Here is a 17,266-nt window from a genome sequence, read left to right as displayed (position 1 = left end):
CCTTTCAACCTATTATGAAAAAACAACTTTTGGTAGCTCAAAAAATTTTAAATAACATGTAAATAACATTTTAAAAATAAATCTCTTACATTTCGTCTAAGAACATTTTCTTCCCAATGACATTCCAACTACTAATACAAATCTCAAATATGTGGCATAAAATTCTGCTGAACTATTTAATCCTTAACCTTAACAAATTCTATTGGAGTATGTCCATGACAAACTTAACATGAACCAACACCAAAAAATTCCAACAACACTGAGAAACTCTGAGAGTTGCTTCAGTACAATATTGCAAAGATGTAGTACATAAAACCAGTGTAGAAAATAAAATAAACTGTTGTCCTGGACCTTAGCCAGGTGTGGTCTCTGCCCATTACAAGGCATGATGTACTAAAAACAACAGCTCCACCCTAAAATGATGAAAATTGCCTCCAAATACTGATGTGCTTAGGTAAAATATGTTTAATATATTTCCAAGGATGGAAATTAAATCTTAAACAATTTTCAAATCTATGGTATTGTAATTAAATCTGGAAAATGAATTTTTCCTTTAACCAAAACAATTTCTAATTAAGATTTATTTTTTTAATGAAAAAAAATTCTTGTTACTTTGATCTAAAATAAAAAATTAACATTGTAGCCAAATGTACTCAATAAGAAACAGGAAGATACATTTTCAGATATCTTTACTTAAAAATATTCTCTAAATAACTATATTTGTTTCTTAATGCAAGAGGAAAAAGTTATTCTAAATCATAATACCTTTATACTTTTAGTGTGAGATTCTATCTTCTGTTTGGTAGAATCAAGTTCATTAGATGCCTTTTCCTTAGCATCATTCACGCTGGTTAGCTGATGAAAGAAAATGTAAGTAACTTTTTTCTATTTTTCAAGGATGGGTAACTTGAAAGCTAATCTTTAAATGTTTTTTGTGCAGTTACTTAATATACATTTTTCAATAGTAATTAAGAGTCTTAAAAAATTATTTCTTTTGGTTAACTATGTAATGTCTGTCACAAGCTCACATGGCTAAAAAGAAAAGAAAGCATTCAAGCTTAAAATGTCAGTGATATTATTGTATTTTTACTAGATGTCTGCATAAAGGATTTCATTCTTACTGTAAACAAATATAACTTTATTCTTAAAATCCTACTGGACCAAAATGCCAGAAGCAGTGGCATCTATAAGGAAAGAAAAAAGGGCAGAGCAGAAGACTGTTTTTTCTATACATCATGAGGGTATTCGCTGGTCTCTCACTCCATATGACAACTTCAGGGTCGGTCACACGCAGTCCTACTGGGAAGGCTTGTGGCAGGTCATCAGTTGGTCCTGCTCCGCTTGTGATTTATTTTCTTTGACAGTTCATTCTTCTTTCTGTCAGACTGCTCTTTTTGCTTTCTTTGCAGCCACCCCCTTGGTCTCCCCACTGCTGTCTCTGGCACTGGTTCACAACAAAGCACATTACTAAGCCAAAGCCTGCTGAGTCGACTTTTCAACTGTGCTGAGGATCATGTGACATTCATCCTCCCAAATAACAATTCGCTGTGGGTAATATGTTCCCAGTTACCCTGCAGCTTTCAGACCTAGGCCTCAGAAGAGTCTCATAAACTACTAACAATACAAGTTGTCTTGCCTCACTGGGAAAGACTTAGCAATATTTGTTCTTTATAGATATTTAATTATTTCAAGAGTTACTTTCTTTTATGCCTTTGAACAATTACAGAGGGTATTAAGAAGACTCACTTTTCTTTCTTTGTTCACCTTAGTAAACTAGAGCAAAATAAGCCTCTTCTGAAATGTGAACTGTAATGGTTTCATGGCCTTTGTATTATATGAAAGAAACAGATAAACAGAAGTATAAACACTAAATTCCATGCTATGTAGCTTGTTTTTGGTTCAATCCGTTTGTTATTTTGCTAGCTAATTGTATTTAATTTAATTACTTCATATTCTCTAATATGACAAGATGTAACTAAGCAAATCCTTCAATTTTTAAAGCATAAATTCGGGCCGGCCCGTGGCTTAGCGGTTAAGTGCGTGCGCTCTGCTGCTGGCGGCCCGGGTTCGGATCCTGGGCGCGCACCGACGCACCGCTTCTCCGGCCATGCTGAGGCCACGTCCCACATATAGCACCTAGAAGGATGTGCACCTATGACATACAACTATCTACTGGGGCTTTGGGGGAAAAATAAAAAAAATAAAAAAATAAAAAAATATTAAAAAAAAAAAGTTAAAGCATAAATTCATAAAATATTTTAATACTCAAGAAAATTATCAACCCACACATATAAACAATACAATAAACCCACATAAACAATACAAATGAGAAGATAAGTAGAAGCATGAGCTTTTTCAGTCAGCAAACTAAAAACTTCCAGGCTACATCAAACGGATATTTGTTTTTAAAAACTTCTAACACTTTACATCCTCTAGAGAATGAAAACTAACTTCTCTCTTTTTTATTGACTTCCACAATTTACAGAAATCTTAACCTAAAATATTGACAAAACCTAAATTTCCACTATATTCCCAATTTTATAAAAAACATTAACATTTAAATATGACACATATTAACTTCAATGACTTTCATACCTTTTGTGTTAAATTAAAATAGATAAATTTTGAAGACTAAGAAGTGAGAGTCTTTATAACTTTGAAAATAATAGTGTGAGTGAAGAGCTACAAAAACCTAAGTGAGACATGACTTTAGGCCACACACAAAGAAAGAACAGTGACAGACAATTTATTATTTTTTGTATCTGTGAAGCTGTCAATTCAACATTCCCAATCTTTTTGACCTTTGTAACAAGGAAGGCATACAGACTGCTGCAGGCCGAAGGCTATATGTGTGGAGCCAAACAGTGCAATGTTACCTCATTAGATGCATCTTCCAGCTTGTTCTGGTAATCTGTCAAGGTACATCTCAAAGTCTCAAGGACAACAGAGAAGCTGGGAGGTTTATCTTTGTCCTTATGGATGCCTAGAGAAAAACACAGGATGAAAACATGCCCTTAAAGTCACAAAGAGACAAAAGCTAAGCAAACAGTAACAGAGATACGATAAGTAGATAGAGCTGAAAAGACATTATGAAACATTGAGTAGAATCTTATTCTCCAAAGTGTACTGCTGTAGAACCAAGCATAAAATAGCATTTCTAAACAAGTGGTCAAATTAAGTTCATAATATATCAAGTTCAAATTTATGGCTACTTTGTACCTTACCAAGGTCCACATAGTAGTTAGTAGTGAGCTCTTTGTTTTTTCTTTCTTTTTCCTATCTTCTAAGTAACTGAAGTGTTTGTACATACCTGTTACCCAAAAATTAAATAAATAGTTTATATTAACATTGTTTTGCAGAGTTACGTACACTTACTTTGGTCCTTGTGCTTCTGATCAGTCAGGCCTATTTTGCTTAAATAATAATTTCTGAACCCAAGAACACATAATTTTCTGTTATGCTTGGAAATATTCTTCAATCCTTAAAATTCTCAAGTTACAATTGCAAATAAATAATAAAAATGCTATTATCTACATAGGCTCACATCATGTTTCAATTAAAACCCTTAAAACTGATACTCATTGTAAAAATACGAGTATTTCCATGTTATGCCCTCAAACTATTTTAATTTAGTTGGGCCATAAGTTAATTCAGCTAATCAAGGTCACATGGTCAAACATAGTTCAAAATATTAATCCAAAATAATCAAAAGTTTAGTTTCAAAAACCACTTTAAATTGACTACTTATTGTACTACTCTTTAACCGTTAAAAAACAAGTAGCAAATTTAAAAACATTCTTACTAAAAATATTTTTCTTTTCCTATTATAATTTCTCCCCATGTTTTACAATATTCCAACAGACAAGAAACTCATTTTCAACAAAGATAACTTTTAAAAGAAGTATTCATAATATATGTTTTATTATTCATTGATTCACTCATTCAACCAATTTACTGAATTCCTACTATGTACTAATCCTAGGCATTAGACACATGGAGGTGAACAAGACTGGTGTAGTTTCTGTCCTCATAGAATTTACAGTCAAAAAAGAGGAGGAGAGCGGCCTCCTCTTTTTTGGCCTGGTGGCGCAGCGGTTAAGTGGGCGCATTCCACTTCGGTGGCCTGGGGTTCGCAGGTTCGGATCCCAGGCGCGCACCAGCGCACTACTTGTCAAGCCATACTGTGGCAGCATCCCATATAAAGTAGAGGAAAATGGGCACGGATGTTAGCCCAGGGCCAATCTTCCTCAGCAAAAAAGAGGAGAATTGGCATCAGATGTTAGCTCAGGGTTGATCTTCCTCACAAAAAAAAAAAAGAGGAGGAGAGATAATAAACAAATAATTACATGAAATCATTCATTCATTCTTCAAGTATTCAATTGCTGGAACTTTGGGGGGTTGTGGGGGGAAAGCCATAATAAAAGAAAGAAAGAAGGAAGAAACGAGAAAATATTTTTGGTTAATGATAGACCAACTTTATTCATCTCAGAGTACTGATGATATTTAGTGTTTTAATCATAGACAAAATGTTATTAATAAATTTATTACATTCATCCAGTTATAATTTAAACACTATCTTAAGTATGAGTACACCTCAGATTATCTTAAACAGAAGAACAATATTTAACTGAAAAACCCAAAGTAATATGGAAACAACACATATCCTCCCAGCTAGGAGTGAAAAAAACGCTGCTTGGAGCCATGATAATGGAGGAGACGGTGCTCTTTGTAATGACTATGAGTTGGAAAGACAACTCATTAAAAATTTTATTAAAGGTCTTACCAAATATATTTTTTTAAAATTGCTCTCTTGCACAAGATTAAAAAAATGTAATGTATAATTCTTTTCTTTTGCTACTACACAAGTAGGCCATAAATAAATCATTCAAGGACACTCGGGAAATCTGCTGGCTTTTACAGTAAGGGAGAAAACTTCCTCTTAGAAATTCAGAAGAAATTCATCTTAATATGAGTGTTGAGGGGTAAGGAGACAAAATGCCCTCTCCTTACAAACTCATGCACATTCTTATGTTCTACATAAAATAAAGTTTTTTTGCCTGAAAATGTTTATACAATAAAGTTCAGTTGTAGTACAAAGTATGCTTTATGTCCCACCCACATCTATTACAAAAAGAAATACTTACTGGTCCCTTAACGTAACAAAATGCTTACAAATAAAAAGAAAGGGCCACTCAGGACCCAGGAACTTATTGACTAATTGGATTTAACCTAATAATATTCTAATCACTGAACTATGGCCCAAAAAACAATAGACTATTAAAATTATCCTAGCAGAGGAAGGTCTAAAAAGTCACACACAAAGAGAAGTAAAAAAAACATTTGAACAGTGTCATAAAGAGCTTTTCACTAGTCAAAGTCCAAATCAAGAACAGAATATGTCAGAACACTTTACACTTCAACAACACCAACTTGAAATCTTCTGAGTTTCTCTGTCCCTCTCCCTAAACATGTGTGTCTCTATACACGGATGCCAGACCATACTCTCACATCACTGATGCCTGTTTCAATATCTCTCTCTCATTTTTAAGTATGTTTCAACCCTGGGTATACCTCAGCAAATCTTTTCTTTGAATTAGTAGACTACAGGAAGGAGTCGGGTAGAAGAAAAGGTTCCAAGCCCTACATTTAAATGTTTCCTTTTAAACAATCTCAAAAACTAAATATTTTTATGTGAGTCAGGTAAATCACTGCTTTTCAAGCTGATGTTATTACCTCAGTAACCTATAGTTCCACAGTAGAAAGAATAAGTTGTAATGAATGAGGTGAGCCTATCTCCTCCACCTTCTCAACCACTCTCTTACCTACTTAAGTCTCTTCCAAGACCCCAAAAGGGGAGAATTATTAAGAAATAATGGAGAGAAAATATAAGACAACAGATTGAGCTTTTTTTTAAAGATATCTATTACAGAACATGAGTAGTCAAGGTCATCCTCAAAACAAATAGGAAAAAAAAATCCTGTTGTTTAATGTTGATTCTTAGTCACACAGTAAAACACAGAAAATAACATTCAAATGGGTTTTTTCACCCGAGAAATCCAAACATTTAATACATTGATGACTAAGAAAATTCCTTTTTCATTTTAAAAGCACTAAATATAAACATTTTTCTGGCAATTATACTTTTCAAACTCAGACTACATTCTATATATTAACTCATCTTATTCACTGAGATCATAAACAAACTTCTTCATTAACTTGCAAACACTGGTGCCAATTCTGGACTTTTAAGGAAAACGGCTCATAACTTTTCTAACATATGGAGAGTATCATGTAAGTCCTGCTTACCCACCCACCCCCTAACTATGTCTCCTGGGAGAGTCCAAAAACCACTTTCTTTACCAAGGTGAGGGGAACCCCAGCATCTTTGATAAGTTCTATGTTACTACAAGGTCATGGGTAACAGAGGGAAACGGTCCCATCAAGCTGGGTTCCTTGAATTCAATGAAGATGATGGGATCTCCGGTGACACAGGCCAAGTGGTATTACTTAACTTCCAGAGACAAAATGGACATGGTTACTATAATGGGCAGTGGAATCAAAGCAATAAACAAAACAGTTTTACCCATGGAGATTGCTGGCACTGGCTAACTGATCCTGGTCTTCCTAGGACTAAAATAGGCACTCTACTTAAGTGTTACCTGATTTGTATAAGTAGAAAAGCTCTAAGTCTGATTACCAGAAGTAGGACTTAAATCAACACAAAAGAGAGTCTTGGCCCTCAACCAGTTCTCAGACTTGAGCTAGTGCACAGATGCAGTGCCCCTTGAACAAAGAGGATGGGTCCCATTTAGGAACCCTAACATACTGCCAAAAGATTATACTGTAAATCTTCCTCCTAGTCTTCCTCAAAGAAACATGGGACCATTCACGAGGGTGACCATACACCAGGGAAGGAGAGTTAACTACACTTCTCAGGGATAACTGGACACTGGATGTGAGCTGACACTAATTCCTGGAGATCCAAAATACTATTGTTGTTCACTAGTTAGGGTAGGAGCTTACGGAGATCAGTGAAGAACTGAGTTTTGCCTAAGGTCTATCTCCAGTGGGCCCAGTAGGTACCAGAACCCACTTCATAGTTATTTTCCCAGTTTGGAATGCATAGTTAGAAAAGACAAATGCAGAAACTGGCACAATGTCCATATTTTGGTTACCTGACCCATGGAGGGAGGGATTTATAGAGGAAAACCAAACAGGAAAAAAGCAAGTGAAAGTCACTAGAAATTTTACCTACCAAAATAGTAAATTGAAAGTAATACCACATACCTAGAGAGACTACAGAGATTAGTGCCTCTGTTAAGGACCTGAAAGATAAAGGGGTGGTGATTCCAATCACCTCAGCACGCACCTCACCTGTCTGGCTTATACAGCATACAGATGGATCTTAGAGAACAACAGTGAATTACTGGAGCATGATCACATGTGACTCCAATTGCAGCTGCAGTTAAAGATGTAATTTCCTTGTTGGAGCAAATAGATGCATTTCCCGGCAATTGGAATGAAGCTGTTTCTTCTATCCTTTTAGTAAAAACTACCAAAATAGTTTCTTTCAGCTGCCAGGGCCAGCAATATACCTTCACTGCCTTCTCTCAGAGCTATTTCAACTCTAGCCCTCTATCATAATCTAGTCAGTAGAAATCTTGATCTCCTCTTCATTCCAGAAGGCATCACATGTTCCACTTAGTTCTCTACCAAATTGATGATATCATTCTGACTGCTCAATTCAAGCAGGTCAAGTTTGGCAGGTCCTTATAGGTAAACCACAGTGTAAACTTGTAGGGTTTTGGAACAAAGCAAGTCATCCTCCACAGATAATGATCTCCTCTTGAAAATCAGCTTTAGACTTGCTACTGGTCTTCAGCAGATACTTCATGTATGGCCACCAGTTTACCACGTTACCTGAGTTGCTTATCATAAAATGGTTATTCTCTGATCCACCAACCCATAAATTCTGGCATGCACAAGAGGACTCCATCAAGTGAAAGTGGTTATACGCAAAACTGGGTTCAACAAGTCCTGAAGGCACAAGTAAGTGGCATGAGCAAGTAATCTAGATTCCAATGGGCCCTATTCTTGTTACATTGCTTCCTCTCTCTTAACCCACACCCTGGACCCAAGGAAAGTTCCCTATGACTAGTTGACTAATGGGGGGAAATGGGCTTGTTATACGGATGGTTCTGTACGATATGCTGACACTACTCGAAAGTAGACAGTTGCAGCACTACAGCCCCACTCAAGGGTGGCCCTGAAGGAGAGTGGTGAAGTGAAACCCTCCCAGTATGCAGAACTTCAAGTAATGGACCTAACTATCATTTTGCCTGGAATGAGAGAAGACCAAAGGTACAAATACACACCAATTCATGGGTAGTAGCTAACACTGTGGTTGAATAGTCAGGAACTTTAAAAGAACATGATTAGAAAACCGGTAACAAGGTGGTCTGGGCAAGAGTATGTGGACAGACCTCTCTAAATGGGTACTGTGCACAGATCAACTTCAGTAGAGGAGGCTCTCAATAATCGGGAGGACAAGATGAAGCATTCTGTGGATGTCAGCCAGAGTCTTTTTCCAGCCACCTTATTCATCTTTGTTGTCCTTACAACAAAAGAGTCATGGCAGCAAAGATGGAGGTAATACATGGGCTCAGCAACATGGATTTCCATTCACCAAGACTGATAGGATTACAACCTCTTTTGAGTGTCAAATCCATCAATAGCAAAGACAAACACTACATCCATGATATGGCACCATTCTTTAGGGGACTCAGCCAGCCACCTGGTGGCAAGTTGATTATACTAAGTCACTTCCATTATGGAATAAGCAATGCTTTATTCTTACTAAGGTAGACACTTACTCTAGATAGAGATTTTCCTTCCCTGACCATAATATTTCTGCTATAATTGTCATCCATGAATTTACAAAATACTTTATTCACCATCACGTATTCCACATAGCATTACTTCTGACCAAGGAACTCAGAGTAAATGAGGTATGGAAGTGGGCTCATTTTCATAGAATTCACCAGTCTTACTACATTTCCCATCACTCTGAAGTAGCTGACATATAGAATAGTAGAATGGTCTTTTGAAGATTCATGGCACTGCCTGGATGGTAACATTTTATGGAATAAGGATAATATCCTCCAGGATACAGTATGTACTCCGAGTCAGCAATCACTATAGGATGTGCTTCTCCCACAGCCAGGATTCACAGATCCTGGAATCAAATGATGGAAATGTGAGTGGCTCATCTCACTATTACACCTAATGATCCACTAGTGAAATGTCTGCTTCCCATCCCAGAAACTATGGGCTTTATTTACCTAAGTCTTAATTTCCAAGGGAGAAATATTTCCACCATAGGACACAGCAATGGTTCTATTAAAATGGAAGCTGAGAATGTCACCCGGTCATTTCCGGGCTCCTCATGCCAGGAAACCAAAGAGCAAAGAAGATCCTTCTGTACCAGGACAATTGGTCTTGATTATCAAGGGAAAATTAGTGGTAAAAAAGAGTATCTAGAATGCAGAACATCCCAGAAGGCACCTATTAGAACACTCATGTTCTGTGATAAAAGTTAATGGACCAACAATCCCACTTCTGGGTAAATATACAAAAGAATCAAAAGCAGGGTCTTGAAGAGATATTTGTACATCCATCTATTCACAATAGCCAAGAGGTGGAAGCACCCCAAGGGCCATCAACACATGAATGGATAAACAAAATGTGATATATACATAAAATGGAATATTATTCAGTCTTAAAAAAGAAGGAATTAACCCTTTTTATACAGGTTTATATTATAGCACATTTATATTATAGTACATGCTATAACACAAATGAACCTTGAGGACATTATGCTAAGTAAAATAAGCCAATCATAAAAGACAAATACTATATGATTCCACTATAAGAAATATCTAAAATAGTCAAACTCATAGAAACAGAAAGTAGAATGGTGGTTACCAGGAGCTGGGGGGAGGGGATAAAGGGGATGTGATGGCGAATATTATGTGTAAACTTGACTGCGCCATGGGCCCAGATATTTAGTTAAACATTATTTCTCAGTTGTCTACGAGGATGTTTCTGGATAAGATTGACATTTGAATCACTAGACGGAGTAAAGCAGACTGCCCTCCTTAACATGGGTGGGCCTCTTCCTATCCATTGAAGGCCTGAATAGAACAAAAGGCTAAGTAAGAAAGAATTCTTTCTCTCTGCCTGACTGTCTTCAAGCTGGGACATCGGTCTTCTGCTGCTTTTGGATTCAGACTTGGAATGAAACTTACACCATCAGCTCTCTGGTTCTTAGGCCTTCAGAGTCATACTGGAACTATACCACCAGCTCTCCTGGGTCTCCAGCTTGCCAACTGCAGATCTTGGATTGCTCAGCCTCCATAATCATATAATTAACTAATGATCCCATCAAAGAATGTTGAACACTTTTAGTGAAGTCACTCCCTTGGACTTCACAAACCAAAGCCATGAGCATGATGAAGTAGGGCAAATTTGGCTTGTAAACCTCAGTGAACTGGGAGGTGAGGGAAGTAAGAGAGAAGAAACTGGTAAATGACACCAAAAGAGACCTGTGTGCTGCTCTTATAGGCACCCTCAGCTTCTCAGTAACCCAGGAATCTCTACTTAAAAGGTACCAACCATGAGGTTCACAAGAACAATTAAAATTCTCAAGAAGATACTAGATCTAGGCAGCAATTCTTTATTAAAGAAGTAAAGGAGGGGAAAAGTCCAATTTCTTGTCCGGATTTTCCGAAAAGCAGTCCCTGAGACTGCCCAATTCCTGGGTGATATATACATGCCTAAAGGCATCAAACACTGTTGCTATTATTTCCTAGGGTCCTTCAGCCTCTCCGGTAGAAAGAACAAGAGTACTCCTGGAGTATTACAAATGATTTCCTCAAGGAACGAAAGGTTGAAGAAGGTTGGAGGGCTCCGTCTCAGTCAACACAAAAGTCAACCACCCTGAGGGGGATCTGAGACTGAGCCACAAGAAAAACTTTCTTTCATGAACTTAATGAAGGAAAAGTCACATTCTATATGTTTGCTAACATCCTCAGGCAGAGGTGAAACTGTATTGGAAGAAACACTTGAGGCACAAAGACTACATAGGTTCAAAGTGGGAAAGGATTTCTCCCCATACACACCCTACTATAAGAATTTCCACCAGAAAATAAATGAGACATGAGCAGCTGTCGTGCTTCAATTTCAGTGGAAAGTAGAAATAGGAAATAAATGTCCCTGATAAGTAAATTGAGGTTATCTTGTCTAATGACAGTAGGCAATCAAAGTGCCATTTCTATGACCCATGTAAGATTGTACATCTTTTCCACTAAAGGACAGTCTTCTTGGTGACTCCTTATGGATTACTTACCCAAAAGGCTGCTATAATTTGGAAAGAGACTCCATGACTACTCTATAATCTCAAAAATTAAAATGTAAAATAGACCTTCAACCTGATATTAATTCATTCATGTTTTTATTCACCCATATTCAACAAATGTTTATTGAGTGACTTCTTTGCACCAAATATTGTTCTAGCTGCTTAAAATACATTAGTAAATAAAAGAGACAAAGATCCTTGCCCCCATGGAGCTTGGATATTGTGATAGCTGATTTTATGTGTCTTGACTGGGCTAAGGGATGCCCAGATAGCTGGTAAAACATTATTTCTGGGTGTTTCTGTGAGGGTGTTTCTGCAAGAGATTAGCATTTGAATCAGCAGACTGAGTAAAAAAAATCTGCCTTCACCAATGTGGATGGGCACCATCCAATCCATTGGCATCCCTCATCTCCCTCCCCACTGCTCCCCCAAATAGAACAAAAAGGCAGAAGAAGGGCAAATTCTCTCTCTTCTTGAGCTAGGGCTTCCATCTTCTCCTGCTCTTGGACATCAAAGCTTCTGGTTCTTGGGCCTTCCAATTCCAGGACTTACATCAGCAGCCCCCAGGTTCTCAGGCCTTTGGACTCAGACTGAATTATAACACTGCCTTTCCCGGTTCTTCAGCTTGCAGAGAACAGATCCTGGGACTTCTCAACCTCCATAACTATGTCAACCAATTCCTGTAACAAATCTCCTCTTATATATATATCTATATATCTCCTATTGGTTCTGTTTCTCTGAAGAACCCTGACAATACACATATAATAACAAATGCACCATATACTATGTTAGAAACGTTGGACAGCAACAAGTGCTATGGGGATAAATAAGCAGAAGAGAAAAGGGAGAGAGGGAGTGAGGCAAGTGGCAGGGGAATGAGGAATGGGTAAGCCTCACAGAGAAGGTAAGATTTGAGCATAGATTTAAGGAAGATAAGCAAGAGAGCTATGCAGCTATATCTAGGTGAAGAACTTTCCAGGTAGTGTATTCAAGAAACAGCAGGAGGCTAGAGGGGTCCAAACGGAGGGAGGGAGGGGTAGAGGTAGGAGGTTAGGTCAAAGGGGTGATAAAGGATAGGGACAGGCCATGGTAGCACTGCTAGCACTTCGATGTCTACTCTTAGTGAAATGCAGAGCCCGGCAAGGTTTAGAACACAGGAATGACATGCTGGGTTAGAGCATGTTAAATCATTCTGGCAGTTATAGGGAAAACAGACTGCAGAGGAGCAAGGTGGAAGCAGAGAGACCAGCTAGAAAAAGGGAGAAGAGGTGTTGGAGGCATGAGGAAACAAGGTGCAAACTGTCACACTGACCACTGGTGAGGAGATCAAGTTAAATCCTCTATGGAAATAGATTCCTGAATGTCTTGGACTAACTGAAACTTTGCCTTATCTGTTACATGAAGATAAGCTGATGGGTTGCTCTTGCTTCAGAGAGATTTCTTAATATAGAAGACCACAAAATCTGAAGAAGACAGAGACTAGAACACTTGGCAACTATTGTCAACTCTGGACTAAAATTCATTCAGAAAATAATTTTCATTCATTCCATTTTAAAGAGTAAGTCAAAAAAAATTTTTTTGCAACCATCCCTCTAAATTTCTACCATGGATTACTTTTCCTAAAAGTGGGGGGAGGGACCAAGTACATATTTAGCTGAAAGGTATGAAGAGGTAATAAAAGGGGGAAAAGCACTATTGCCTACTTGTCATAAATGCAAAAAGGAGGATCTCTCCAGAAAACTTTCCCAAGATAATTGAATTAATTTTGTTAAGGCTGCGCTACCATCAAGTAGTAAGAATATGTCCCTATTTGAAACAGACTTTTTCTCAAACATATAAATACTGTGAAATATATACACACTTAGGTATATCACACACACATGCGTGCACACACACATACACGTGCATATCCTTGAATTTGTGGACGATAAGTTTTTTAATTACTTCATTTGGGAAGAACAAAATATTTGGTCATCTTTGTGTAGCTGAAGCCAGGCCTAATGCAGTAGGCAATCTTAATTGTTCAGGTTCTTCCATAAAATAAAATATTGAGCAATAAAGTTTACTATTTATGTCCCTCTTGGTGAAGTAACAAAGACCCAACCTGAGCTGGTGTAAGCAGAAAGGGAGTCTATGATAGTTACTCAGGACTCTTTCATGGAAGTCAAGAGCAAGAATGAAATCAGGTCCCAAGCAGGTACGTGAATTAGTCAGGGTATCAGCAAGAAAAGAGATGGCACACTCAGAAGAGTTCATCAGAAGCGAATTCAATGAAGAGACTATTTACAGAAATGTGGACAGGTTAAGAGAATCAATAAGATATAATGAGGCACCAAGAACAAGCAAGAATGGAAAAGCAATACCACGCCTAAGCCTGAAGGGGACAAGTGGAGGGAACATTGTCACCATAGCCCAATACAAGCCACAGCTGTAGAAGAGGACCTGATTGACAGGAGCTGTGGTTGCTGAAAAACGAAGCCACTGCAGGAATGCACTGGAGCAGAGGGAGCAGGAGAAAGAGATACTCTGACTTTCTTTTCTTCCTTTTCTTTTCTTTCTTCTTCCACCCTTGTAATCTCCTGCTGGTGCACTCACTGTCTAAAATCCAACCAGAGGCCAGAGGGCAAAGGAGCCCAGATCATGCAGTCCCTAGAGGCCAGCCTCTACAAGACAAAACAGAAACCAGAGGAGAATGGTCCTCAGGGGGTAAAAGAGTGAATAACCAGCACAATATGGAAACAAAGACCAGTCAAAACCATAAAAAATCACTAATTCAGTGCACAGTCCCTTTTCCAGAAACGCTTTCTCTGTAATATATAGGGTGTGCATATACACGGGAAACTAGAAAGTGTCAAAAGGGTGGTTACTAAAAGATAAGACTAAAAAGAAAAACTTTAATAGAAGACAATTCTTTTTCGATAAGCTTAGTAATAGTTTGTAAGTTGCTTTGCTATCAACAATTTGATTTTAAAACTCAAAGGAGACATGACCTCATTATTCTTAGCTTTTCTAATTTGACTCTGAAGAAATATTTAAAATAATATTGAGGCATAAAATATGCTATGATAATAATTTAACAATTTTTAAAGATCCTAACACCATTAAACAATGGTATATCTCAATAAAACAGTATCATTGCAAAAGAAAATTTTATCCTCCAAAGTTTCATCAAATATATTTAAAAACTGGATATCTATATTTTTTATGTCACTTTTATCCACCTTGATTTTTCCACAGTAAGAAACCATGAAACACTAATGCTTTGGAAAAAGTTTAAATAAACACAAAGAAAGTTACATGTTAATTTCATAAAATTACTGCTAAAAAAATATGAAGGATAAAAGCAGACCCAAAAAAAGATAACAGCAAAGCACACTAAATTTCTAATAGTTCACCAATAGAAATCTGAAGATACATAAGGTAAAAATGGGCCTTGATCATATCCTTCTGCTTTTTAGAGGACAACAAGCTTTCCTGAACTTAAGCGTTTCCTAAAGAACTTATTTGCCAGATATCTGGTTGATTCCTTTAAAAAATAGAGTCCTGGAGCTCAATTTTAAAGTATAAGGAACTTAATTTTACGTGCTTTTTGAAGCACATAATTAACTCAAAAAACACCTAAAGAATTCAAGGCCGACAGTATGGCAAAAGAAAACTGAGGTAATAAAGTAGAAGTATTTAAGTCAGAGCTACTATAGCACACATAATGGCATAAACACAAAAAATTAAGAAAGTAGAAATCATGAATAGCATTTACTAGCTAACTAATGCTTTTACTAGTTCCCAAAATATGCCTACCTAATATACAATTTTTATAGACCTTTATCATATTAAGCATGCTAATACTAAAGCCAAAACACTTCATCTAAGCACTCTTATCTGGAGAGTGTATATATAGTAGTAGGAAATGAAGCAGAAAACCAGCCCAGAAAGCAACAGTGTAGAATACGCACTATGTTACAGCCTGTGTCCTACATAACCTTTCGAATGCATGACCTTTAAGTTGCTGAAGGTTGCCTCAGAATTTGGCTCAATTTGATGGAAACATCTGTTGCCCTTGCAGGTAGACTGTAAGGACTTTTTTCTCAGTTGGATTCAGAACACAGCAAGTGAGCCCTTGTCTGTCCAATCATACAGACCCCAACGCTTGTAAATCAAGTTCTGGGAGGACAACAGCAGGTCCACACTCCATCACCTTTTCCCAGCCAGCTAGGCCAACTGACTGCTGTGAGAACCACTCTGATCATGTCATCAAATCAAAACGTGTTGAGATGAGGGACTATAAGAGGCATCTGCAGAATTCCCAAAATGTAGGGACTTTGGAACATTGACAGATGCATCTGTCATTTCATACCTTCAACTAACCTGATGTCCACTGGCCCGACACAGTAAAGCTGTCCAAGATCGATTCCAATTCTTTCACGTTATTTTCACATGTCTCTACTAGAAAGGCCTGGTGCTTCTTAGCCTTTTAATTAAGAAAAAAATTGCACATAATAAGGTCATGCATTATAAGAGCTGCAGATTTTTTGTGTGAACATATATAGCACAATTAAGCACAAACAAGCTGATAATTACTTCATTTAAATCTATTATTAATAAACCTCTTTCTATCTTAATCATACTTTTTACTTGGCTTAATGTAACACTGTACAAGGTCTCAATAACAATTTACTGAGGCCTTAGTGCCTCGCATCATTCTAAGTATTTTATACATAGTAATTCTTTTTATCCTCACAACAAACCTATGAGGGAAGAGCTATTATTATCTCAATTTTATAGATAACAAAACTGAGACACTGAGGAATTAAGGCACAGTTTACAAGATCATGGTTGCAGTCATGTGGCAAATTTCCAGATAGAGGTCAAAAGTGAATGCAGTAAGACCAATTAGAAGAACTGCAGCAGTCTACTCGAGAGGGATGGTAGCTGAGGCTAGGGTCTTAGCAGTGAAAAAGAGTGAGGGGGTTTGTGCACTGGAAAGACACTTAGAAGGAGGAATGGCCAGACCTTGGTAACACTGCATTGGATTAACTACATTGATTGGATTAGACTAGATTGGATTGATTTGGATTGGACTGGATAAGGTTGGGGAAGTGCTCACATAAAATGAGTCAAGACTGATCCCAAAGTTTCAGGCTAGGAGAACTGGGTGGATTTCAGTTGTTGAGTGAGAACAACGGAGGTAAAGAAGGTCTTATTTTGGCTGTTTTTGTTTGTTTATTTACTTGCTTGGTTTTGGTAGGGAGTACGAATCAAGAATTATGTTTCAATCATATTCCATTGGAGATACCATTAAGACATGCCCAGCTCCAGCTACAATACCTGGCAAATAACAGCCCCTACATAAATATACTTGAACTAACAAAGAACAAGTAAAGTAGAAAAATATGGGAGGCACCTGGACATAATGGTGTAAAGCTCAGAACAGAGGTCAGGTATAGGTTTGGGAATGATCTACAGGTATTACCTGAAGCTTTGCCTTGAGAGTGTTTGATGGGAGGAGAAAAGAGCCCAGGACAAAGCCTTAAGGAACTCCAGAATTTAAGAGAAAAGAACAAGTCAGCAAAGCAATTGAAAAAAAAGGAAGAAAAACAGAATATAGTGTCATAAAAACCAAGATAAGAGAACATTTCAAGGATAGAGTTGTCAAATATATCCAATGTCACAGAATATTAAAGTAAAATGGAGACTAAAAAGTGTTCACTGGGCATGGAAGTCATTGGTGACTTTGACAAATGTGTCATAACCCAGACCGCAACAGGTTGAAGAGGAGTAAGCCTGAAATTTTTTGTCTTAATTGATTGAAATACAAGTAAATGGAAACAGGAAGTTCAGAAAACCCTTTCT

General features: G+C 37.4%; 1 protein-coding gene across 3 annotated transcripts in view; it reads right to left on the bottom strand.

Annotated features, from left to right (window-relative positions):
- CCDC171 (coiled-coil domain containing 171) overlaps positions 1–17,266 on the bottom strand; it is a 305,088-nt gene that overhangs the window by 194,285 nt on the left and 93,537 nt on the right. For all 3 annotated transcript variants that reach the window (XM_014792400.2, XM_087444624.1, XM_087444625.1), the window contains 3 exons: positions 15,782–15,884; positions 2,877–2,983; positions 766–855 (listed from right to left, as the gene is read on the bottom strand). In XM_014792400.2, the coding sequence (XP_014647886.1) occupies positions 766–855; positions 2,877–2,983; positions 15,782–15,884 (300 nt within the window). The remainder of the gene's footprint in view (positions 1–765; positions 856–2,876; positions 2,984–15,781; positions 15,885–17,266) is intronic.

The sequence above is a fragment of the Ceratotherium simum genome, chromosome 20, assembly GCF_057802395.1.
Source record: "Ceratotherium simum simum isolate JZ-2026a chromosome 20, ASM5780239v1, whole genome shotgun sequence".
Classification (NCBI taxonomy): Eukaryota; Metazoa; Chordata; class Mammalia; order Perissodactyla; family Rhinocerotidae; genus Ceratotherium; species Ceratotherium simum.
This window is presented reverse-complemented; position numbering and strand designations above follow the sequence as displayed.